This window comes from Nothobranchius furzeri, chromosome 12, assembly GCF_043380555.1.
Source record: "Nothobranchius furzeri strain GRZ-AD chromosome 12, NfurGRZ-RIMD1, whole genome shotgun sequence".
In the NCBI taxonomy this organism is placed as follows: domain Eukaryota; kingdom Metazoa; phylum Chordata; class Actinopteri; order Cyprinodontiformes; family Nothobranchiidae; genus Nothobranchius; species Nothobranchius furzeri.
Genome location: NC_091752.1, coordinates 63,100,197 through 63,125,628, shown reverse-complemented (window position 1 = coordinate 63,125,628; position 25,432 = coordinate 63,100,197). Strand labels below are relative to the sequence as shown.

Below are 25,432 nucleotides of genomic sequence, written 5' to 3'. Positions count from 1 at the left end.
AAACTGGGATGCATCCAACCACAAATAACAAAAGTGGAACATTACTCAAACCGATCACCTGTTTCGGTAAACGCAAACGGTGTCACGTGGTTTATTATCATAAGCTAGAACCGTGTCGGAGCTCAGTTTCACTTTCGTTTCTGTTTCAGAGAAACAGTCGGGCTGCCTCTAAAGGGGCGGGGCCAGCTGGGAGCAGCCCATAAAGTCGTGGAGCGTCTACCATGGCTCATTCACACACGCGCGAGCTGCCCGCGAGCCGGAGGCTGCAGTAGCTGCCTGATGAGAAGCCGGGTTTCCATCAGGACTCTTGCACCGATCAGCAGCCTGGAATACAGTTTGGGATAACCGACACACGGATCCATTAACAGCCGCTGTCAGAGAGAAACGGTGAGACCTTTTTACCCAACGGAGCTGTTATTGTGAAAGGTTCAAATGCGGGTTTAAACTGATTTTATGGGTGCAGTAGTAACAAGAATGGGGTTTTGTTCAGCTAAACGGTCTGAACATGGTTTTATTTGGGTGGATTTAATGGGGAAAGGGAAAGAAAAGCCAACACCCACATCTGTTACTCATTATCCTGGCTTCTTGGAAGTGAAGCAAACTCTTGCCTGTTAGTTTGTTCCAGTGTTGGGTTGAAGTCATCCTTGGCTGGAGGTTTCCCTGGGATTGTCATTATAAAGACACGTTTTGATTTAAATATCTAAAACTCTAGTTTGTAGCTTGATTATAACTAGATTGTGATATAGCCATGGGGTGTGTGTGTGTGTGTGTGTGTGTGTGTGTGTGTGTGTGTGTGTGTGTGTGTGTGTGTGTGCGCGCGTGCGGCTACAGGGAACAGTTGGATGTGGGTTCACCAGCCAAACCACAAATTCCAGTCATATAAAGAGCAGCTCTGTTCTGTGGAAACTAGATAATACCTCTAACCTTTCATCTGACACCATCACTGATCTGATGAATGGGAACACAGTCTTTGGTCTGTGTTCCCGGTTTCCTTTTGCCGACTTTGTTGTTGAGCTTGTTGTATAAGCGATGTTGGCTTCATGTTGTCTTCTCCGTTTCCTCTCAGGATGTCAGTGTGGTGGTCAGAGATGGGAGAGGGCTTGGGGCCGCTGTAGGATGGTAGCCAACAGCACAGTGGAAGGCCATGACAAGATCCCCTTGTCAAGCTCACCGCCGGCATCTTCGCTGACCTTGCCTTCGGCGACCCAGTCAGGGCAGCTCCAGCGTCGGTCCGGTTCCAGCCCAAACCCGAGATCTACCGTGACCCGCTCCACGTATACGACTCACTTCCCAACTTTCACCAGCAAGGAGGACTGCGACATCATCACTGATACGGCAGCCAAGCTCGAGCGTAGCGGATTCTACTGGGGGCCCCTGGGAGTGGAGGAGGCCCACCGCATGCTACAGAGCGCCCCGCTGGGCAGCTTCCTCATCCGGGACAGCCGACAGAAGGGCGTCTTCTTCACGCTGTCCTACAAAGGCAAATGTGGACCACTCAGCATTCGCATCGACTACAAGCAGCTAAAGTTCTCTCTGTCGGGAAACCAGCGCGCCTTCCCGACCCTCTTTGCCCTCCTGGAGCATTACATCAATTCACCCAAAAAGAGCTTGAGCATCCCATACAGGAAATGGGAGCCAACGCTGCAGGAGCTGTGCAGGAGACGCATCATGGATTTGTGTGGCGAAAAGAGCCAGGTTTCAGAGCTGCCGGTCACACATGTAGTCCAAGAGTTCCTGTTGGAGTTCCCTTTCAAACTGTGACTGTGCTGCCACTGAAAGCCTTGATTGCTTTGTTTTTTGCATTAAGGTGGCAGTTATTACCAAGTAAAGGTGCACCGGAGGGGACATCAAAGCCTAAAGAGACTGTGTTGCCATGGTTACAGATAAAAGGAGCTAACCTTTTTCTTATAAATAGCTGTGAAATACAACCAGAGAGACATTATAACCAAAATCAAGCACTGTCAGCTTCCAGCTGGGCATTGCTTTCCCACAACATTTCAACGTTTTCTACCTCTAGAGACTCGGCTCCCAGTTGCACACAAACGGAGTGTCCTTTGGTGTCTAGAAAGTACGAAAGGTTGAAAGGGGACTCATTAAAAAGGAAGTGCAAGCCAGTTATTATAGGGACCGGATTGGTTATTGATGGGGAATGTTGCAGAAGGACATTGAAGAAATGGACAGATAAACCTTTGGAGTCATGGAGGAGGGTACGACTGAAACCAGAATGGTTCACTTGCGTAGCGGATTTTAACACTCTAATATCAAATGTTTACATCTCATCTGAATTTCTGACAGAACTTGAGGCACAAAAACCACTCTTGAGGAAATGTGGACTTTGTGAAGCAGATGAAGCATCAGCGAGGACGTCTGATGGTTCTGGATATGTGATATGCACTTGTACTGTACGCAGAGGTGGCTCACCTTTATTTAACTATCAATAACAGATTAAAATTATTATTATTATTATGCAAATACTTTTTTTTATATTTTTTTACATGCTTTTTAATTGTATTTTAAATAAAAATATTTAAATTTCACCCTGGTACCTTGTGTTTCTACCGAGTCACCCGGGGCATTTCTGTGCTGTTCTTTGTGGTGGGAGGCTTGTTGGGGTCAGGTGAGGAGGAGGAGGGACAAACACCTTCACAGTTCTTTACTGGGGCTGTGTCACAGATCACAGGACAGACAGACAGGAAGTGGAAGGTAGAATACAGTATCGTCGCCACACTGAGTCATCTCTGTAGGGCAAAGTGAACAGTGGGTGGGGCTGGTAGTGAATGAAGTGTTACGCCTAAATAAACACATTTACCAGAACTAGGTGCAGGGGTGACACATAATGGTGTGTGTGTGTGTGTCACTTTCAGTCTTGTGGACACAAAACAAGAATTTTCGCAAGAGGAAGTGGGAACATTTTGGGGGTTATTGTTCAAACGGGACTAAAAATAGGAACTAATTTGACACTTTTAATCAAAAGTAGAGATTCTCTAAAACAGACCACACACAGAAGACACCCTGTGAAAAGGAAAAAGATGAATCACTCATTCAAATTATTCAAAGTGTTTGACTGTAGTCCAGTAGTAGATGTGCAAGTAGAAATCCCTTCTTATTTCACTATAAGCACTCAAATGAACAGTGGAAAATGACTGCAATTCCACAACAATCACAAATTTCATTAACAGTCAGATTGTCCAAATACAGCGATATTGACTAACGGAAATTAATTTTTAAAGACTAGAATTGTTTTATGATACGTTGTAACTGGTCCCATTGTGACTAACGTAAGATGTTACTAGCTAGCATTGGCGTGTGGCTAAATTCTGTGCTAGGCCGCTAGGATCTTAAGTTTATTTTGCTGTGAGGTCACTATTATTCTACTAGTATAGTTGGCTGTCTTAGCTTGCTGGTTTCATGCTATCCAATGATGAACTGCAACAATACTGAAGAAAATTTAAAGCTGTTACGGCGAATTTGCAAACAAGCTAGGTTTCTTCGGGTATCTTCCTTGAGACGCGTTTCTGCTGGAACCAGAAACCCACAATGCCAGAACAAACGAGGTAGCACTAACACCAGTCGCCATTTTTTAGGTCCAAACATCTTTTCTCTTCCGTGATTTCAACAGGCATTTTCTTTTTGGGACTCTGGTAGTTTGTCCTGAAGCTGGAGTGGGAGAAGCCAGCTTTTTCTCCTTTTCTAATATTATTGAGCCACGAACCTTTCGCACCAGCTGGTATTCTGTTGCTAAATACGCGGTTTGGCGAGACCGACAACTGAATAGTTCAAAGGTTGCTTTTTGGTTTGAAAGGTGTTATTTGCTGAGGTTTTTAGACAAATGCAAGAAAACTATTTTATTTATTTATTTTTACCTCCACAATATATTTATAGTTATACTCTGTGAGAACTTTGGTAAGAGGCATGAAAAAAATGTTTTAAGCTAGTTTGTTTTCCAAATTAGCTATAACAGCTTTAAGTTCAGTTAATAGGTTAGGGGTCACACAATTAAGTCCTGAAACTGAAGCCTATACAGGTGCCTATTGACAAGAATTTGGCGTTGTGATAAAGATCACAACACAGATAAAATATATCGCAATACTTAAATGGCAGACAAGATTTTGAAATTTATTGCGACTGAATTTATTTGGAAAACTCAGACTCCTCCAAGACAGATCCAGTGTTGTTTAATCAGAATGAAGGGTGTAAAAATCTGCTGCCACCTAGCAGTTGGAGTTTGAACTGCATAACACAAAAGAAATTCAGTAAAGGGTTGCATGTAAACTGTCAATGAAACATTGATACACTGCTTCATTTAATTCAGTATCATACCATGAATTATTGCTACATCCCAGCGTATTGATATTTTCTTAAATCCTAGTTTTTACCATTAGCTACAGTATTTACCTCAGTTTCTCCGCTTTCCACATGTCAATGGGCTATGTACATCATGTAAGATTATAGTTCATAACCTTCAAAACCTCTAAACTATTCCTGTACAATAACAGCACCTGTGCCCACTTTTAACATGGCTTATTAAAGTCTTGACATTTGCTAAAGAGTATGAAACTTTGTCGCTACAAGTGACGTAAACATCTTTTTTAATCTGAAGCTGCATTCTTGCTTACAGGCACCAGTTTCTCACTCATACCTAACCAGACCGCCAACACCAAAACCAAATCTCACCATGATAGCCCTATGGGGATTTCTGCAACTCTCTCTGTTGCCAAAAACACACGCAAACACACACACACAGACTCAAACTTATTATAAAACTGTGTTTGTTTCAAGTAAACCATTTGTAGTTAGAAGGTATAAATATGTACGTTTAAGGAAGAGGGTCAGCACAAGGATGATGCACACAGCACAGCACAACATGAGTCACAGGCTACAGGCTGAAACACCATAATCTCTGGTTGACATCAAACCTGGGGCTGACTTTAAAAAAAGACTAGATAATAAATAGGTGTGAGTTCTTGTAGGTTTGGTGTCGAGTGAATCATTCATTCGTATCACTTCCACTCATCTCTTGTGTTTTCAGGGCATTCCCGAGCATTTTGAGAAGTGAAGTGAGGGTGTTGAGTGATGAAGTTTATCAGCTGGTTTCTGAGGAATTGTTCACTTGAGTTTTCTGTTCTTTAAAGTTTGAGCTACACAGAAACCGACTGATAATCAGGAGTATTTAACAGAAGTAAGATAAGCTTAGATTCAGACATCACTGGAACAGATTCTGTAAATACACGTGTTTAGCATTACTACTTTCAACATTGACGTCATCAGCTTTGTTAGCCCATCTGGTAACAGGAAATGTGGCTTTTCCTATTTTTCCCTGAGTGTGTGTGTGTTGGGGGGGGGGGGGGGGGTTGTTGAGAAATAATGGAGAGATTCCCTGAACATTCCTCATTCATCCACTGTTGACGTTACCCTCTATTCTTATTAATGTGGTGTCTCACTATTCACAGCATGATCTGTGATGATTTACAGGAAACATGAGCCCTTTAGGATCAGAGGAGTGAGGTTTCACAATGACTTGCCAAAAGTGGGGCGAGCTGTGCCCAACAAGTCAGTGAACTCCAAAGAAAGAAATGATATCAGTTTCTGCAAAGAGGTTTTGTTTCCTTTTTGCAACATGGAGGGAAAACACGGCAGCCGCAGCCATAGCTAGTTCAAATAACAGCTGCTAGCTAACAAGGCCTTGACTTTGCACCGTGAAACACAGAAAGTTTTTAACAGTACCAAGTGTAACGTGAGCTTCATTTAAAGGGATATTCCACCTCTAAGTGAAAAGCTTTTTATAACGAGTCATTCTCCTAATCTGGCATCATGTTTGCTTTAGCTTAGCATGAGCAATGTAAGTGAATAGTAACAGCTAGCATTTTGTGTGAAAAAGTGTTGAAAATTACTCAGTAATTATCCTAATTTTTCTTTTTGACCTCAATATTCATGTTGACTGCTAATGAAAATAATAAGTAACACAAAGATGATTTAGACATGGGACATTACGACAAAGCACCGCTGTAAGCCGCTGCTGCAAAGTGCAAGGTCATGACTCAGCAGCCACAAAAACAGTTTGTAATTTTTAGTGCAACTTTGCTGTTCCTTCAAAAAAAGAAGAAGGAAAAAAAGAGCACTGTACCAGGTGGATATAATCCTGGTAACTACACTAGGGCTATTCAATTCTGGGTTCCTAGGGCCGGTATCCAGCATGTTTTGGTTTTAGCTATGCTTCAACACAGCTGATTACAATTAGTAGGTGATTAACAGGCTGATGAGCTGCTGCACAGGAGATTCAACCACCAAACCAAGTGTGTTGGACCAGAGAAACCACCAAAACACGCTGGATACCGGTCCTCGAGGCCCGGAATTGAATAGGGAGCCTAAGTCTCTTGCCTTTCCCGTCGGCTCATGGATCCCCGGAAGAACGAAAGTATGAATGCAAGTCAACGGGACTAAGAATGCTATTTTCTAATCTGCTTTGCCTTACGCCCTGGATCAAACATATGTTGTACTGCAATTTAAATGAAAAGTAATGATGGGTGTTTCGACCACGCCAGTCACGTACTTTTGAGATTTATAAACTTGTAAATGTTCGTAATTAGCATGACTACACACCAGAAATCAGCACACATATGCGACATCACCACATAATATCCTCTCCCCTAATGTAGCTGCTACTTACACACGAACAGATTTATGGTGGTTCTTTCCTCTTGTGGGAAATTCGCTGAACTTACAGCCCTTTTCCCTCCATTTTCTCCGTGTCTGGTTCGATGGCGTCACTTTCGTGAAGCGCAATTGTGGTTCTGGACTTATTTTCCACACAACCTAAAATAACATTTCCCCCTGGTCGAAAATAAGCGTGTTCTTGGTATCAAAATGTAGAAGGGGGATTTTAAAAGATCTGGCAACCCACAGATTGGGTGACGGGCAAGCCCCCACAATGTGGCTCAATAATTGAGGCCAACCTAGAAGTACCAAAAATTGCAGTTCCACCCTCATCCACTAGGGGCTGGTGTCAGAAGCGAGCAAATCCTCATTGACTCCCATGTTAAAAATACCAATTTCACAGCAGAAATAAACATGTTTACAGCCTGGTTCCAAAATATGTTTTTGGTTTAAATGATCTAGTTTACACTCATGACAACTCTGAGGGGGGTGAATTTTTTTCTCACTCTTCTGTTTAAGTGTATTAAAAGCCTAAAGTTCTGTATAATTAATGAGCATCAGACCCACGTGACCACAGAGCTAGTGTAAGCGGGTGATGGGTTGAGCGCATGTGCCGTTAACCTTGAACTGTCGGACTGGAGGGTGGAGTCACTAGACTCTCTGTGTAGACCTTCATTCGTTCGCAGGCTGCTGTGGTGTTAACAAGTGAAGCTTCCAAAAAAACGGAGACTTGTTCCCGTATTCCAAAGGTATTTTTCACCTATCTCTTCTTTGTCCTGAGACCATGAGCTCGAACCTCTACAGCTCGCCCGTTGCACTAGCTCCGTGGAAAGGCCTCAGTCTGGCTTGGAAACTGTTCCGCGATTTTGAGTCTCTGTGTTTGTATATTCTTTTTTGGATATTTTTTGTGCAATTGTTGGACAAAATGACTTGCTGTGGCATTAATTGCACTAATAGAGCGTCCAAGGAGTCTCCACTTCATTTTTTTCGGTAAGTAAAATTATATTTATGTATTTTAGGTCGCTGCCGAGCTGAGCTTAGATTTTAACATGTACTGTTTAACCATGAAATTTAAATGTAATAGGGTAAACAGTGCATTTAACATAATGCTGCACTTTAGAAAATGGGTTGAAATATAACGTGTTGGTGGAGCTGGGTTCCGACTATCGGCTTGTGGAGCTCTCAGGAGACCAATGTTTTCCACCCGTTTCTCCCCTCCCTGCAGCTTGGCGCATCTCTGTCTGATCGCGGCTTCTTTCCGGCCGGCTAGTGGTTCTCCCCTCCCCGCAGCTCGGCGCATCTCTTGTATGATGGCGGCTTCTGTCTGCTGCGCAGGCTGCTGGCCGGCTTGTGGTTCTCCCCTCCCCGCAGCTCGGCGCATCTCTTGTCTGATCGCGGCTTCTGTCTGCTGCGCGGGCTGCTGGCCAGCTTGTGGTTCTCCCCTCCCCGTAGCTCGGCGCATCTCTTGTCTGATCGCGGCTTCTGTCTGCTGTGCGGACTGCCAGATTTCAGCAGCTTTCGGGAGACCTCTGTGTTCCACCCGGTTTTACCCAGCAGTCAGCCCGGCGTATCTCTGACTCAGAAGCTCTGGTGTTGTGCACAGTTAACTCCGGTTGTATCTAGGTTACTACCTCCGTTAGCTTAGCTCCCACCTCCGCGTTAGCTTTGGGTTAGCTTGTAGCTAGTTCGACCGGGTGTCGACAGTTGATCCCAGCCTTACAGCCACACCCTCAGCTCCACCTCTCTTCCCTTTTGTGGGATTGTCTGGGCTTGACGGAACCTGTGACACGGTCAAAATGGCGGTAGTGGCCACCTCCCATTTAGCCTCAAAAACGTGTTATTGGAGCCTATGGAAACCCATTGTCCAATATTTATATGTCGATGGTGACGGGGCACGCGAAAAAACTTTAAATATCTGGCAACTAACGTTGGCTTCCCGTTTGAGACATGCAGCAACGTGCGATGAACACATATCACGGCTGATTGCAACACATTCAAATGCCAAGCAAGGAGTGTTTGATGTTTTACGTGTACCGGTAGCCATTGGAATCCAGAAGGCAGCAGCTGTGCTGCATGTTGAATTGCTGTCTTTAAAATTCATAAACATCATATGTGAAATTCATGGCACAAAATATGCGGAATTCGAAAATAGCGTTTTTAGCCCCATTGACTGCATTCATTTTCTCGTTCTTCCGAGGGCCCGTGGTCCAGAAGTAGATGGGCGTGACTTGGGCTCCCTATTAGTTTAAAATGGATTCTGTAATTTTTTGTGTTTGTAATTTTTATTTGCAGCGATAAGGTCACCAACAGGGGCGGTTCTAGACCAAATTTTCCAGGGGGGCCAGTATTTTTTCATGGGGGCACAAGAAAAAAAATCATAATAAAAGACAATGAACAAGTAAACTATTACGGCAAATGCAGTAATGGTTTACTTGTGAAAATAAAACTGGCATGTTTTTATGGTACTCAGATAACAATTCTGAATGCTTCACCGCAACATGAGACTTGAGAAAAAAAACAATTCTAGTCAATTATTATAGTTTGTGACTTTATTTGAAGATTATATGAACTGTACATATGAAAAACAAACATTCAAACAAATAAAATATCTGCACAATACAATTTGCTTTTTGTAGTCAACACACACACACACACACACACACACACACACACACACACACACACACACACACACACACACACACACGTAAGCAAAATCACTTCAATTGTTTTGATATACTCACGATTTTCTTTAACCTTTTTACTGTGTTCCTTGTTGAGTACATTAGCCAATGTTGTATTAGCTTTCACAGCCCTCTGGTAGTCCCTCCAGGCTATCATTGAATCCTTATGCCTTTCAGACTTTGCATGTACCAAAAAAAAAAAAAAAAAAACCAACCTCCTCTCTCAGTTGCTTTTTTCCAGTTCCTAAATCCACATGGTGAGTCAAACACACTTCCTGTGCTACTTGGTGGGCTAAAATGTCTGCATGCATGACAATAAGTAGAGTCCATAGTAACAGAATATTCAACCCAAGGATGACTTTCATACCAGCTTGGCTGAAAGCTGCATCTTCTGTCTCCTATTAATGTCACTGGAAATGTCCTCAAATGAGGCTGAGTAGGTGGGTCATCCTTGCACTTGCTGATATCTGAAAGAAAATAAATGTTAGCATGAGGATAAAAGTCATAATTAGTTAATTCAGAGTCTTATTTTATCTATTTATATAAACAACAGAAATTTTGGTCCTCAGCATGCCTCAAATACATTTTACACACAATATGAGCTGCAATCACAGAGGGGTTGTTCAACACCCATAAACCTGACAGTACATGACAGACGGTGCACACGACAGAAGATGTCCCTCTTTTTGCTCCTCACTCTCTCCCTCACAGCCTACATCTTCCTCCTCCTCACTCTCAGGGTGGACAGCCTCTGACCTCTCTGGTTCCTCTCCAACCAACTCCTCCTTCTCTTTCATCCTGCTTCTCAGCTCCCTCGTGACTTTCATCCTCTCTCTGTCTACGCTGTTCTTTATTAACAGCGGTAAAAAAGGACAAAATGTCCCTTTTTCTTTTCATGGCCGCTGATGCTTCCAGTCAGTGCTGCGAGAAAGTCATAGATAAATGAATACTGTGATCTAATCTCAACGTGTCTAAGGCTTAAAATGCAGCAACTTCATTTTTATTTTACAGTTAATGTTACAAAGGAAAAACAAATCAGTGTTAACTGTGGAAAGACTCAGTTAAGAACTTAAAAGTAATGACAGAAACGCGCGACTACGATCAAAACACTGATGTCAGGAAAATAAACTGTATTGCTTATCTTAGTCTCTTAGCGTCTTTTCCGTTTGGCGTCCTCAAGAACTTCTTCAGGTTCCATTTAAACAATTTTTAATCTTTTATTCAAAAATCCACCGGGTAAACAGTTCTGTCCACAGTGTGCTGCGCTTTAAAGGCTCCGTATGAAACGCTGCAGCGCAGGGAAAAAAAATTCCGATCTCTTCAGCACAGGGGCCAGGGCCGGTTCTACAGGGGCCCAGGCCCCTGTGGGCCCCCGTTTAAAACCGCCATTGGTCACCAACAACAGGATAGAGTAATTTTTACGACTTTTCAAATGAAATGCTAACCGTTATCATTCACTTACATTGTTTATGCTAAGCTACGCTACAAAATGCTTTTTCCCACTGATCTTCCTTTGTGGAATATGGCAGCAGACTACCTTTAATTTAGGGAACATCCCTTTAAAACTAGCTGGGATGAAAGGCGGCAGACAATCTGGCTTCCCAGGTGTAAACTGTATTTGCATGCAGATACTGAGTTGTCAACTGTGACTAACCCGGGCATTCCTTTGACCTCGACTTCACTGTAAAAAAACCAAAACATCTGCACGTCTTTCTGCACTGCCACACGTGGAGACCAAATGAAGAGCAAGACTTCAAAAGCACAAATGGCACAGAAACTAAAGTCAAATCTGTCTTGGATCTCTGCAGCAGAAAGAAAAAAAAACCTTACATTTATATTGAGTGTGGTTTAGTACTGAGAAGACTCGCAGTGTGGCCTCAGTACCAGGAACCTATTTACGTTTACGCACACACAACTAGACTTCCCTGAAGAGAGGAACCGCGATAAAAGTAACACGAACAGACCACAAGATGACAGAGGGCCCCAGCAGCAGCCGCAGACGGGTAGAAACCACGTCACGATCCGAACTCTCGCTCTCTCCATCAAAAATATTTAGTCCTACATTCAGTACTTTTGCAATAAAAGTATTTATTCAAAAGTTTGACAGATTTTAAGCAAAAAAAAAAGTATTTTTTAAAGAGCAAGTCAACCCCAAATCAACTTTTTTCTGATAAACTATATAAATGTGTGTCTAACCGTGCTGCAGACACATGTAGTCAATAGTTTAGCACTTTAGTGCATCTTAGTTAAAATTTTAATTTTCTGCCTAAAACTGTCAGTGTCGGGTAAAAATTCTGCACTGCCATTTGAATTTAAATCTGCCATCGCTATTGGCTAAGAGGTACCCTAGAACGTTAGCTGGTACCATATGATGTCACAATGTTGTTGTGAGCCTGTGTGTGTGTGTGTATTTGTTAGCGGCTCCGCCTTCTCGGTTTGCCAGACAACAGCATTTGTTGCATTTTTCAAACATGAAGTGGGAGTGGAGGAATACACTGGTAGGGGATGACTTGCTCTTTAAATATAGAAAGAAAAGTGTTTACAACTCAGTGAAAATATATTTTCTGCAATGACCACACAGGAATATGGCTGTTAGGTAGAATAATTTATTGCAGTTCTTTAATTGTCTCTTTTTAATTCATTAACAATACTTACAAGTTTAAAAGCATTTACAGAGCATACAAACATAACACACACACACACACACACACACACACACTACAATCAGATAATAACCGAGGCCGTTGGTCGTTTCCAGTGGTTGTAACCAACGGGGCCTCCTTATGTACAGCAGCAGGATGGAGACACCAACAGGAAGTATTGCTCTGAATTTCTCAATTTACCTGCTGAGGATTGAGAAGGGTGAAAAAAAGGCCTGAACTGAGTAGAGAGGGAAGAAAAGGGAGAGAATGAAACAGAAAGAGCTCCTTGTTTGGGAAATCAAGACGAGCGCTGCTGTGCGGAATGGAAGGTGTTGACGACATTCATCCCTGGCCTTACCAGTAAGCTGTTAGACGTTATTGCAGTAATAGATTACAGATGGGTCCCTGGTCCTGGATGGAGAAAGCTGCAAAACATAGTCTCGTCCCCCATCCTCACAAAACCATCAAATAGAAGTTAGTTGTGTTGAGAAAGAGTGTTTTTCAAACCCTATCCCACTGATTCCAAAATCTAGAGAACTTATTTATACTAGACTGAATTCTTATCCACGCCGTAATTAATCACCTCATCAGTAAAGCCGACCACTAGAGATGACCTCTGACCTGCTGACTTCACCAAAGAAAAATAATTTATTTTTTTTCTATAGTACTTAGTATATACCTAGTATACAGTAAAAATGTACAATTCTAGATGAAAAAAACTGGAATCTTCCTGTTCATGTGAATCAGCACTAAGCTCACAGACCAGGAAATGGCTTTGGTGCATTTACAGACCGAAAATAAAAAAATAAAATAAAATAAAATAAAATAAACAACTCTGGGTTCGGAGACTTTGGAGCTTCTGGTCGATTCTCTGGTGCATCTCTACTTACAGCCGCTGATCTACCATCATGACCACTGAAGCTGGACTGAACAGCAGTGATGAAAGCAGGTTGCAGATTTAAACGTCTCGTCTCCTCCCACCACACCCACACCCACCCACCCACACACACACCCACACACACACACACACACACACACACACCCACACACACACACACACACACACACACACGCACAAGCGCACACACACACGCACACACACAGGTACATTCAAAGAGCTGCCTTTACACACCTCTGTCATTTCATTCAGATGCAAAAATGTACAATAAAAGATGCCTTTGGGGACTAAACTATAAACTGTGTGTGTGTGTGTGTGTGTGTGTGTGTGTGTTTAGCATACAAACTGCAGCACAATAGTGGGAACAGCAAAGACAAAAAAGAAAGGACTTGTTAGCATGTGTGTGTGTGTGTTGGAGGCAGGTGGGTCAGAACGAGTAGAAAACGTTGCTGGTTACGCGCCTCGATACACGCGGGATAAAAAGTGGAGCCACTGGTCAGAAAACCTAATGTGCTTTGATCTCGGCTGCGGTTCCACCAGAGTCCACCTCTGGTGGTGAAAAGTGTTTTTCTTTATGTGCAAACAAATAGATGAAATCCTCTTCAGGCCTTTTACACCACACACGTCAACCTCAGCATGAAAGCATACTGTAGCCATTGTTACCATGGTTACAGGTCACTTCAATCCAGCTCAGGCGACTCTGGTGTTTCAGACTGGACCTCTACATTTTCCTTCTCCTCCCGCTCCGCCGTGCTGTCTCCATTTACCGGAGCATCCTCACCTCCTTCATCAGTGGGCGTGACCAACTCAGTCGTTTCAGTAGTTTCATCTTTTACTGTGATATCCGTCTCGTCCGTCGGAGACGCGTCCTCCTCTTCTAAAACAGAGGCGTCTGGTCTCTGAAGAGAGAGAGCAGCAGCACACGGATGCAGGTGGGGGGAGTCGGCGGGGGGCAGCAGCGTGAGCGACTCCACGCTCAGGTTATCTGTGAGGAGGGAGATGGTGGGCTGGGAGGCCGGAGTGAGGCTCGGTGCCAGGGCTGGAGCTGGGGCCGGGGTGGAGGGAGCTTGTGATGCTTCTCCTCCCCCTTCACCTTCTCCACCTGAGGAGGAGGATGGGGTGCGCTCCAAAAAGGCAGAATCATCTGGAGGCGGGAAAGAGACAAACAGAGATAAAGATACTTGTAGGGGTCCACAGTACCACCTCCATGTTTGGCTGTTGGTGTTAAACAGATGTATCGGGACACATTCCAGAAGGTTCTACTCAAGTCTCACCAGGCAACATAAAATTTCACCTTTTTGGTAAATGTGAGGCAGACCTTTGTGTTCCTTTTGGACAGCAGAGGTGGAGTCCATTTTTGCTGTCCTCATCTCTCTGTTTTTATTTATCTTTTTGCTGAATAATGTCCGTAATGAAGCCCGGCCTGCAGAGCGTTAGCTGTTGTTAGCCCGGGCGTTGGCTGTTGTCAGCATGAACTGCAGAGCGTTAGCTGTTGTTAGCATGGCCTGCAGAGCGTTAGCTGTTGTCAGCAAGGCCTGCAGAGCATTAGATGTTGTCAGCCCGGCATGCAGAGCGTTAGCTGTTGTTAGCATGGCCTGCAGAGGGTTAGCTGTTGTTAGCATGGCCTGCAGAGGGTGCCTGCAGAGCGTTAGATGTGGTTAGCCCGGCATGCAGAGGGTTAGCTGTTGTTAGCGTGGCCTGCAGAGCGTTAGATGTTGTTAGCCCGGCATGCAGAGGGTTAGCTGTTGTTAGCATGGACTGCAGAGGGTTAGCTGTTGTTAGCATGGCCTGCAGAGGGTGCCTGCAGAGCGTTAGATGTGGTTAGCCCGGCATGCAGAGGGTTAGCTGTTGTTAGCGTGGCCTGCAGAGCGTTAGATGTTGTTAGCCCGGCATGCAGAGGGTTAGCTGTTGTTAGCATGGACTGCAGAGGGTTAGATGTTGTTAGCATGGCCTGCAGAGGGTGCCTGCAGAGCGTTAGATGGCATGGACATTGAGACTGTGGACAGTTACAGGTACCTTGGGGTCCATCTGAACAATAAACTGGACTGGACTCATAATTCAGATGCCCTGTATAGAAAAGGGCAGAGTAGGCTGTACCTACTACGGAGACTGAGGTCATTTGGAGTAGTGGGCCCTCTCCTGAAGACCTTTTATGACTCTGTTGTGGCCTCGGCCATCTTTTATGGTGTGGTCTGCTGGGGCAGCAGCATCTCTGCGGGGGATAGGAAGAGGCTGAACAGACTGATCCGCAGGGCCAGTTCTGTTCTAGGATGCCCCCTGGACCCTGTGGAGGTGGTGAGTGACAGGAGAATGACAGCTAAACTGTCATCCATGTTGGATAATATCTCTCATCCCATGCAGGTGACTTTGACAGCTATGAGCAGCTCTTTTAGTGGGAGACTGCGGCACCCAAGGTGTGGGACAGAGAGATTCCGTAGGTCTTTCCTCCCCACTGCTGTCAGACTTTACAACAAATCTGTCGGTTGAAGTGTACTCTGTATTTCTAGCTGTATCTAGTATGGTTATTATTTATTACTTTTTAACCCATTCTTAAGGTATAAACTGTCTATTGTATTGAATTTATTTTATCTCATTGCGGTCGGTTTTATTGTATTGTATTTTAATGTTTTTCTCCCTCTTCAGCATAACTTTTACTTTTACTTTGCTTGGCTGTAAACGAAACAAATTTCCCACTTGTGGGACTAATAAAGGTCATCTTATCTTATCTTATGCAGAGGGTTAGCTGTTGTTAGCCTGGCCTGCAGAGCGTTATCTATTGTTAGCCCAACCTGCAGAGGGAGCCATGCAGGCTATTTCCTGTATTAGCTGCTGATAAGAAATAGACAGGAAACACTTGGATTGGAAAAGCTTGACAGATCTACGTCACTATGAAAATTAGTATTCATGGACTGCTGTTGGTTTAGCATCCAGGAAACACAGAGAACTTCTTGGCTAGTAGAAGCTAACCATTAGCTTTACCAACTCCACCACACAGCAGAACTCCTTCAGGTTCATGTTATTTGTGGAGATAAAACATCAACATTGCAAAGCAAACTAGGTCAGTGGTAGAGTTGTGTTGCTGTTAGCCAATCACAGGAGAGATGTCCAAATATCAGAAAATGAGTCAGAACTTTGCCGTCTGCGGCTCGCCCCTGCTCTGGCTCACTTTTACTTCCTGAAACAGGAGCGTGAGAGCCATTACCCCACAGAAATCAACTCACAAGGCATTCATTTATACAGCACTGCAGATATGCTGAAAAGAGTGAACTTGGTCTTTAATAAGGATGGCAATTCTATGTGTTGATGTGATCTTTGTCTGACATGAAGAAATGAGGCTCTGAGTCATTTCAGTTACATAACAGCTAAGAAGGATAAATCTGTAAGGGGTCAAATACTTTTTCACACCACTGCAGACACTGGAAGAGAAAAACCGGACTTTACGAACAACAACAGAAACTTCTGCAGACGTCCGGGCTGACAGGCAGTGTGGAAACGCTGTACTGGAGTCTAAACCACACAACTAAAGTACTGACAAACCCTTTGCAACATCGTACATCCATTAATATTACTAATAAACCTAGGATGTCAATGATTCTCTCCTCCACCAGGAAACAAGGGTTAAAGGTGTGTGTGTGTGTGGGTTAGTGTAAGGCTGTGCTGTAGAACCAGGTATGAACTCCCCAGTGTTCTCCACATCAACCACATAAGCATCTATAAGACACTGAGATAGAAATGTTTTACTCTGAAACACCACTGCCAACTGCTGCGGTTCTGGTGGTTTGTTTACGTAACACCCAACAAGAACGTATGAGTTCTAGCAGGAGAACGCTCTCGGCCTTCTCCTCAACTCAAAGGAGGAATCTGCAGTTCTGAAGAGAACGGAGAACATTACAACCGTGTCGGTCCTGTGGTGTGTGTGTGTTACCTGCAGGGCTCTGAGCTGAAATGGTGCTTGCAGTAACAGAGTCACATCTTCCCGTGCTTCCACTCCCACTGGAGGGAGGCGAAGGGGAGGAGAGGGGTGAGGGACTGTGTTGTGGTATACAGTGGGCCACAGCAAAACCTGCAGACGGTGTAACATGAAAACACACACTCATTAAAGGTCTTGCCGCTTTCAGCCTGCCTGCTTTATCACGGAGCCGCGGGTCAGTAGGGAATAGGAAAACCGACGTGAGAGGACTTGAAGAGGTCCTCTTTACACCCAGGGGACTCTGAAGTGATGCTTTTCTACGCCAAAACCTCCAAATGCTGCTGAGACCCGATGGTGGAGATCAAATCACAACCCGGTTTCTACTCGGCATTTGAAGGTTTTCTAATCGACTCAAATGCAGCCGAACAAATAAAAGCACATCTGAAACACTTTTAGTCACTCGAGTCAGAAAGTGAAAGTCACATAGATCATAGGAGGGTTTTAGGAAGAGACTGAACTGCAATTTCTATTTGATTCTTAAAATCAAGCTTCAGAAAAATATTCACACAGCAACATTAATGAACGCGACAGGAAATGACATCATCCCATCAAAGCAATAAAAGCGGCTATAGTAATAATGCAAGGATGAAAACTAGACAATAAGAAGATCTTTGATGTATTTTAACCAGAATCATGCAGAGCTTTTTTCTCACAACACACAGAATAATGATGCCTTTTACATGCTTACTATGAATTACCGTAACTCCGCCAAGGTTTGTGCCACCAGAAAAATATATCAGTTTATGTGTGTGTGTGTGTGTGTCTGCTCTGTCTTCTCGATCCCCAGTGAGTCGTGGAGGATGGCTGCTTATACTGAGCCAGGATCCTCTGGAGGTTTCTTCCTGTTAAAAGGGAGTTTTCCTCTCCACTGTCGCTATATGCTTGCTTATTATGAGGATTGCTGTATAGTCACTGACACTAGTGAGTGACTTGATGCAATTTGCTGGGTTCCTTATATAGGAAACAGTTTTGATGAACTGACCTGGATTGGAATGTTTTATTATGTGAAGTGCCTTGAGACGACTCTTGCCGTGATTTGGCGCTATATAAATAAAATTGAATTGAAAGAGAGGAAGTTGCGCTTTCAAGTCCACTCCATGTTACGACAGTAGATCCTGTTCCAGGAAGGGGCCACAGCCATAAATAGCAGCACCATCACTAGAAAATCCACCTGCGGGTGACCTTAACCCCGCCGTAACACTTCTAAAAGCCTGGATGTTTAAAAATAGATGACAACTGATCCTGGGTCAGTCAGGGCGCTGCTAAAAAACATCATTTTGACAATCACACGATCGAGTTGTCTGAAATCGCACTTTTGATCAGAAAATGAAAAATGGTTCAGCCTCATCACAGACTCATAACACACACAGATGAATGAATCTCATTAAACTAAACCCTGACCAGCTCGTTAGCGCAGTTCGCTTCTGTCACCTGGAACTTTGTCGACGGAAGCAAACACAGATCTGTTGGCCGTCGGGTCGTTGGGCGCCCGTCTGGACTGCTCGTAGAATCTGAACGGGAGGCCGCTGGGCAAAGCGTTGGCCGTCTGACCAAAGCCCAACACCTCTGTAGCACCGGGCTGCACCGGCAGGTCCAACAGGGCTGAGTGTACAGGAAGTGGAGTGAAAACAGGTGAGGATAAACATCTGAGAAGGAGAAACTAAAACAGTGACTAGATTCTGACGGGAGTCACATCCTCCTAGATTTGCTGAACCAGTGAGACTAGATGCTCCCACTGCATCTCTAGGGAAATACATCTTGATGAGGGGAAGTTTAACCTCCTGAAGTCATCAGATTTGATAGAACTAAACTAATCTGCAAGAACTTTCTAAGTGGGTTACAAATACAGGAAAGACAACAGGGGAGGACAGTTCTTGATAAATGAAGTGAGTCACTTTCTGTATTAAGCAGAATTACTTGTTCCAGTTAAACGTGTCAAATTCAAGGAAATGACATCATGTTTCGTAAAACTCCGCTCTGATTGGTCAGTTCAATAAAAACTAAAATCTCTTTCCTATCTGCTGCGCCCATCCATCAGCTGAACGTTTCAGCGTCTACCCTCGTGTTTCCTGGTAAACCCACGCTTCACAGAAGCGTTCAGACAGGCCGTTTGTGCAGAGGGAGCTTACTGACAACGCCCTCATCGGCTTCCCTCACCTGCAATCCTCTGCATCTTCATGCGGCGGGCCTGAATGCGGCCTTTGGCCAGCCTCTGCTTGGCGATGATGCAGCGGATGTGGTCGGCGAAGATGAAGTTGGCCTGCAGAATGGGCAAAGGCTTGGCGTGAGGGTTGGAGCTGGGTTTGTGGATAATGATATTCAAAGCTCTGCTGTCGTCCTCCACACCGGACACCTGCATGTCCTTTAGAAAGAGAGAGAGAGAGACACACAGAGCAGTAGGTGGTGTCAGTAACGCTGACCCAGGGGTAGACTGACTGTTTATAGCACCACTAATGGTGCTAAAGAAAACACCCAAATTTTCTCTCATGGTCGCTTTCAATTAAAACGGAAAAGTTAAAGAATATAAAAGTAAAGACTGAACGATGGAATCAGGAGATGAATGGTAACCAACAGGAATGCGAAATAGCTGTGGGAAACTGGACTGGATCTAAGAAACATCTGAAAGATGATGAGAGGGATTAGTTAAATTAAACACAAAAAACCAACCTATAAAAAAATAAAACGGGACCCAGCTACACTTAAATATTTACATTATTGAAGCTACTAATCAGTCAGATGGAAATCTACTCCTTTATTTATTTAAAACTGCTGTTTCCAACGTTGCTGCTGTGGGTCAAGAAACACAGCGGGGTCACAGGGAATAACAATCTGTTTTAAAAATGATAAAATGGTAAATGATAAAGTCCCAAGTTTCCTTTTCCCCATTTTTTAAAGTGCAAGTCACCCCCAAGTCAATCATTTTTTGGCTGATAAACTATATAAACACGTGTAGACAAGTGTAGACAATAATTTGGCACTTTAGTGCATCTTAGTTAAAAGTAAAATTTGCTGCCTTATGGGCTCGATACACGGGAGGCGACAAACGACCGCGACCAGCAAAATTTGTTGCTGTCACTTTTATTACCCGACACACGGGAGGCGACCCGCGGCAGCGGCCAGTGACAAAGCCGTCTACGCGTTCGGTTCCATGGCGAAATCGAACCTTCCTTTGTTTTGATTGGCTGTGTCAGGTTGGAGGGAATTAAGGTTATTTAAGCGGTTTAGAGTTAAAAAAGCGGTAGATATGATGTTTCACAAGGTGCTGTTAGAGTTATGTGAAATCTTGCTTCTGATTTTACTATATATATATATATAAAAAAAAAATACCTGAGAATACGTTCATCCCATACTACAAACCAGAGAAAGAAATGGCGAATACCATCATTTCATGAGAGACTTCTAGGATTATCCTGATGTGTTAACTGTGGCACCAACAATTTCCCATGCTGTGGCCTTTTTGTGAATATCTCTATATTCTTTGGTAGAAATATTGTACAGTTCTGGGAAATCCGTCACAGCAAGTATCTTCTCCTCCATGTTTGCTCGGAGTTGTAAGGCGCATCCTGTCCGCTCACTGGTTATGGAATGAAACCTCCAATGATTGATCCTCGCCCGAGCGACAGCGATGAAAAGTTGAAAATATTTCAACTTTCATCTAAAACTTTCTAACTTTCATCTAAAAATGACAGAGTCTTCACTAGTACCATGCAGACGCACACCTATCTGGAATAATCCAGATTTTTGCAAAATAACAAAATGATGAAACTTCCGGATTGGAAAAATAAAGGAATCCTATACCTGGAACACATATATGAAGGATTGGACTTCATCCCATTTAACAGAATAGTCTCCCAATTTGGAGTTGATAATAATAGCTTTTCAGAATATCACCAAATTAAATCTGTAGTCAAACAAAAATTTCAGCTCAATAAAGTAGAATTACAAACACCACCAAGGGTTTTAGACTTCTATAATCTCAAACCCGTCAAACTACTGTCTAAAGTATATAAGACGATAAAATTGCAATCCCTATTGAAAAATGGGAGGTGGATCCATCAGTCAGCTTTGACCAGAACGTCTGGTCCCAAACTTGTTTAAAAACTTTTTAAATAATCAGAAACCCCAGTTCACAATTAATGCAGTACAAAATTCTGAACAGAGTACACTATACAAGCCATCGGATGTTCAGGATGGGGTTTGTGTCATCTGACACCTGTACACAGTGCACAAACAACATTCCTGACAATTACATCCAGGCACTGTGGTCCTGTCCACATGTCCAGGAATTTTTGGGTAGAGTATGTGAAGACATGTCAAAGTGTCTGAAATGTCATATCCCAACTTCCCCCCCTCTTGGTTTACTGGGAAACCTGGACGATGACCCAATTGAAACATCTTTGGTTCATGTGGTCCATATGCCATATGCATCGCTAAGAAAACTATCCTCTTGAATTGGAAAAATAGAGATACTCTTTGCATTAACCAGTATAGAAATCTTTTGTTAGATCATATTGCACTTGATACAGCCTCTGCCTCCACTTCAAGTGAATCTCTTTGGGCTCCTTTGATCGGTTCCATCACATAGCGATTATAGGAGGGTCACTGATATTTCAGGTCCTGACATGTCTGCTGCCGGGAAGAAGGCGGGAACATGCGGCAGAGCCTGGCCCGGGCTCAGGGACCTCGGGTAGACCTTGGCTCCTCTGCTGTCCATCACGGGGGAGGGGAATGTCCAGGAGGGGGAGGACCCAACTTTACCTGGATGTCCTATGTCATATATTCTGGAAGCTGTGCAAATGCAGGGATGGGAGTAGATATTCTGCTGGGGTGGGGCTGCGTTGGTTCCCTTGGACTCTGTGGAGCTATGCAATGCTGCTGCTTTGGGTCCTGGCAGGATGGGCTGGGGTCTCCATGCCCTGGGTGGCATTTTGGCAACGGAGGTGCCTACTGGAGCCAGTGGGGGAGCTAGCTCCCTGGACGGCTTAAGCCAACCAGCCATTCCTCCCCATCCCCACACATTTTTCTCCTCCTGCTCCCTCACATCATCACACAAACATGCACATAGGACTTTGAGGGGTGGACAAGTCAGGGGGTGCGGGTATGGACCCCATTTCTGCATTCCTGTGGCAACCTGCCCCCCCCCCCCCCCCCAATTTTATTTGCACATTAAACACTTCCACTAATGACATTCCATGCAAACACACACTTAGGGCCTTGGGAGTAAGCACATTCAACAACATTTGGCAAGGGGTTCTTTCAGCCTCATCCCAGGTGCCGGTGCCCACTTCCAATTTTAATCTGCACTTAGACACAGAGGGCTGTGGGGGGAAGAGGGGTGGTGTGGTGGCAGCTGGCGTAGGCCAGACGATGCCTGCACTGCCTGCTCACCACAGCCACGAATACACCTCATCAACACGCACCAACACTGTATCGGAGCAGGCGGAGGGTGACTAGGGTTCTTAGCACACCTCTGTTGTCACTTGGCTTCCGGGGCTGGAGGCTAGGAGGGGGATCTGGCCGTCTGTCTGAGGTCTGGGTGGTGCGTCGCTTTGCTCAGCGTTGGGCGGGGGAGCCTGCTCATCAGAACCCCAGCAGAAAGGGTTGAACGCTGGGAACCGGTGATGGTTGTACCCTTTGTGCAGCAGTACCGGGACCAGAGCGAATAGGATGTGTATGGGGAGCATGAGTGTGTGTCCGGCATGCATTTTTGTAAGTCTTAGGTTGTATGTGTATGTGTGAGCATGAGGGAGAGAGTGTGTGACTGTGTCTGTGTATGACTGTATATGTCAGGTGGGGCCTTTGACTCCTCCCCTCTCCCGGGACTTCTTTTGCTGCTATACATCTTCGCCTCCCCTCCCCCTGTCACACTTGGTGTGGAGTGTGGTGCCTTGGTCTGCCTGAGTGTTCATGGCTCCTGGGTCAGGGGGTTTAAGATTTTTGGCGTCTGCCTGATTAATCCCGGTGGCTGCCTGGTGGGATCTGGGTCCCTGGGCTTCTGTTGGGTCCCTGGCAGGGCTGGTCGCCCCTGGGTCCCGGGTCGCTGGGTTCCGGGCTTGGCCGGCTTGGGGGTGGGAGGCTGCGGGCGGGCCTGTGGGCTTGCCGCTGATATTCCCCGGGACTCTGCCGACTGCTGGTTGTGGCCCCCGGGGCAATCCTCTGCCCCTCTTGAGGGGGGCAGGGGCTTTTCTGGTCGCAGTCTCCCTGGGGTCCCTGTGCTCTGGGGCAGCTCCTGGATCTCTGAGACTTGGAGCCTCTTCCATCTCCTACGCATCTTTGGGGGGCAGAACTGTGGCCCCTCATGGTCTCTATTGGACGCTCTTATAGACAAACCTTACATATACAAGCACGGGTATGCACACAGGTGCTCACACGGTGCTCTCATAAGTATGGACTTGGGCATGTTCAACACATGTCGGCTGTGGTTGGCACTTAATGCACTGTGATTTATTATCGTGATTGTTCAGTAAAACAATGTTTTTATATTTACTCATCAGGTTGACGCAGTGATAGCTTGCTCCTGTTGTATTGCTGTGTCCCCCTTTTCTTTTTCTTTTTTTTTCTCTCTCCTGCAGGTCTAGAAGCAGACTCTTGTTCATCATTGATTGTTTTTTTCTGCAATTATCGCTATCGCGCATGTCTCATAGAAAATGAATGGAGAGGCAATGTCATCTCCCGTGTATCGAGCCCATAAAACTGTCAGTGTTGTGCCATCATCAGGTAAGCTCCTTCACATGTCTGTTTTTGTTGTTTCCCGGCTAAATCACCTGTTCTGCAGGTCATCAAGCTCTGAAGAAGCCTTTTAATCACCTATTGATTAAAATCAGGTGCGCTGGAACACAGAAACAACTAAAACATGCTGAATAGGCCCTCCAGGGGTACCTGGAAGGAAATTAAACCTAATTTCCTGTTTGCACCACCTCGATAACACACATAAAAATGCATCAGAAAAAACTTTTCTCTTACTTGCAAAAGTCCAGCAAACTTGACCACCCCCCATCCGAGGCGTTTGGTTTCTGGTTCAACCAGACTCATCTGGTAGACGTCGACGGCGAGGAACCTCTGGGCCTGGCTGCCATCTTTGCTGACCACCATGCAGGCTATAAGGTCACTGTTGTCTGAACAACACGACAAACACAAAGTCTAGTTTAGAACTAGGTTTAGAACTAGGTTTGTGTGCAAGACAAAGATAATTTTAGAAGTTATTGTGGAGTTTAACATTTTTAGCAGGGTTGTGGACTTGAATCACATGACTTGGTTTAGAGACAGACTCGAGTAACTAATTTGACGACTTAAGACTTGACTTGAAAAAAACTTTCAAACACTTGGACTTGTACACCAGTGACTTGTACAACGGTGACTTGACTTGAACCTGTTAACTTCAAAGCCTTGTTTTAAACATTTATTATTTCAAAATTGTCCACTTTTATGTCATTAATGCACCCAGTAAACTGAGATGTCTCTCTGTGGGCTTTTGTGTGTGTGTCTGAGAAATTCAAATGAACAATGTACCGGTAACTTTTAAAATTATTCATTTACCATTCAATCTGCCACACAACAACGTGTTGGAATTTATTAAAAAGCACAATAAATGTGTTTTTAGTTAGGTGAACACTTTCCTCAGTAGAAGTAAATGCACTGGGGGCGAATGGGAACCCATCCAAGATGGCGGCTAACTGCTACGCCAGCTCAAATAGGCAGCTCTGGTGTTTATACTGTATATATATATATATATATATATATATATGTATGTTGTCTGTGCCACACTCCATTGGAGCCTCAGAAGGTGTATTCCCAATCACAGCACTCTTTTGATTTAGTGAGCGAAACGCTACTGCGACTGAGCGAAACAACAAAGATGGCAGTGGCTTGATCGAAACCACTTTGGCATCAACTTTGGACTATTTAGACTTTGAGACAAGGGCAGATAGAGGTACTTTACCCTGTATTTAGAAAAAGGATGTATTTGTTTCGCCATACTGCCCTGTTGACTGATATCTGTAGCAGTGAGAACGTCTCATCGTTCTCTCTATGGGACGTTTTCAGACTATATATTCTCATGTATAAGAAGCCTTGCCAGGCTAGAGTATCATCGGATCCAAGCGTCTTATTTCTGGGTTGAACTAGGTCACAAAAATAACACATATCATAAAAGATCACATCTTAATAATGCCAATGATGTTATTTTATCATATAATAGTTGCTCTGGAAGGAGTAATATACAAGTCCTTTAAAGGATGACTATTCTTATTAGCTAAGGTTTATTAAAAATGCTTAATATACAGGTGTAAGTTCAGAATGCACTTGTTTCATCAAGTGATGAAATAATTACAAAGTTAAAAAAAGAACACATGGTCTATGATTTACATTGAACATACAGTGGTGGGAAAAACTATTTGCCCCCTTCCTGATTTCTAATTCTTTTGCATGTAGCAATGACTCGTAGCAAGTTATCGCAAATGCTTGATAGCAGTTATTGCTGCTAAGGGAGGCCCAACCAGTTATTAGGTTCAAGGGGAAATGACTTTTCACACAAGGCAATGTAGGTCTGGATTTTGTTCTTTCCCTAAATAATAAAAACCATCAT

At 44.2% G+C, this 25,432-nt stretch overlaps 2 protein-coding genes across 6 annotated transcripts in view; one reads left to right on the top strand and one right to left on the bottom strand.

Moving 5' to 3' along the window:
- The first annotated feature begins 228 nt into the window (after window positions 1-228).
- Window positions 229-2,537, top strand: socs1a (suppressor of cytokine signaling 1a). Its single transcript, XM_015945474.3, has 2 exons — window positions 229-387; window positions 1,067-2,537. The coding sequence occupies exon 2, from the start codon at window positions 1,117-1,119 to the stop codon at window positions 1,759-1,761; it is 645 nt and encodes a 214-aa protein (XP_015800960.3). The 5' UTR covers window positions 229-387; window positions 1,067-1,116; the 3' UTR covers window positions 1,762-2,537.
- Window positions 2,538-11,922: 9,385 nt separating this feature from the next.
- The window catches only part of clec16a (C-type lectin domain containing 16A), a 76,165-nt gene continuing 62,655 nt past the window's right edge, over window positions 11,923-25,432 (bottom strand). For all 5 annotated transcript variants that reach the window (XM_054750657.2, XM_054750661.2, XM_054750658.2 and 2 more), the window contains exons 19-23: window positions 23,812-23,963; window positions 19,006-19,210; window positions 18,280-18,450; window positions 16,804-16,941; window positions 11,923-14,022 (exon numbers count right to left, since the gene is read on the bottom strand). In XM_054750657.2, coding sequence (XP_054606632.2) covers window positions 13,559-14,022; window positions 16,804-16,941; window positions 18,280-18,450; window positions 19,006-19,210; window positions 23,812-23,963 — 1,130 coding nt within the window. In that variant the 3' untranslated portion in view covers window positions 11,923-13,558. The remainder of the gene's footprint in view (window positions 14,023-16,803; window positions 16,942-18,279; window positions 18,451-19,005; window positions 19,211-23,811; window positions 23,964-25,432) is intronic.

Bases quoted from the DNA above. Each gene is read 5' to 3' on its own strand.
- socs1a (XM_015945474.3), top strand. From the start codon at position 1,117: ATGGTAGCCAACAGCACAGTGGAAGGCCATGACAAGATCCCCTTGTCA.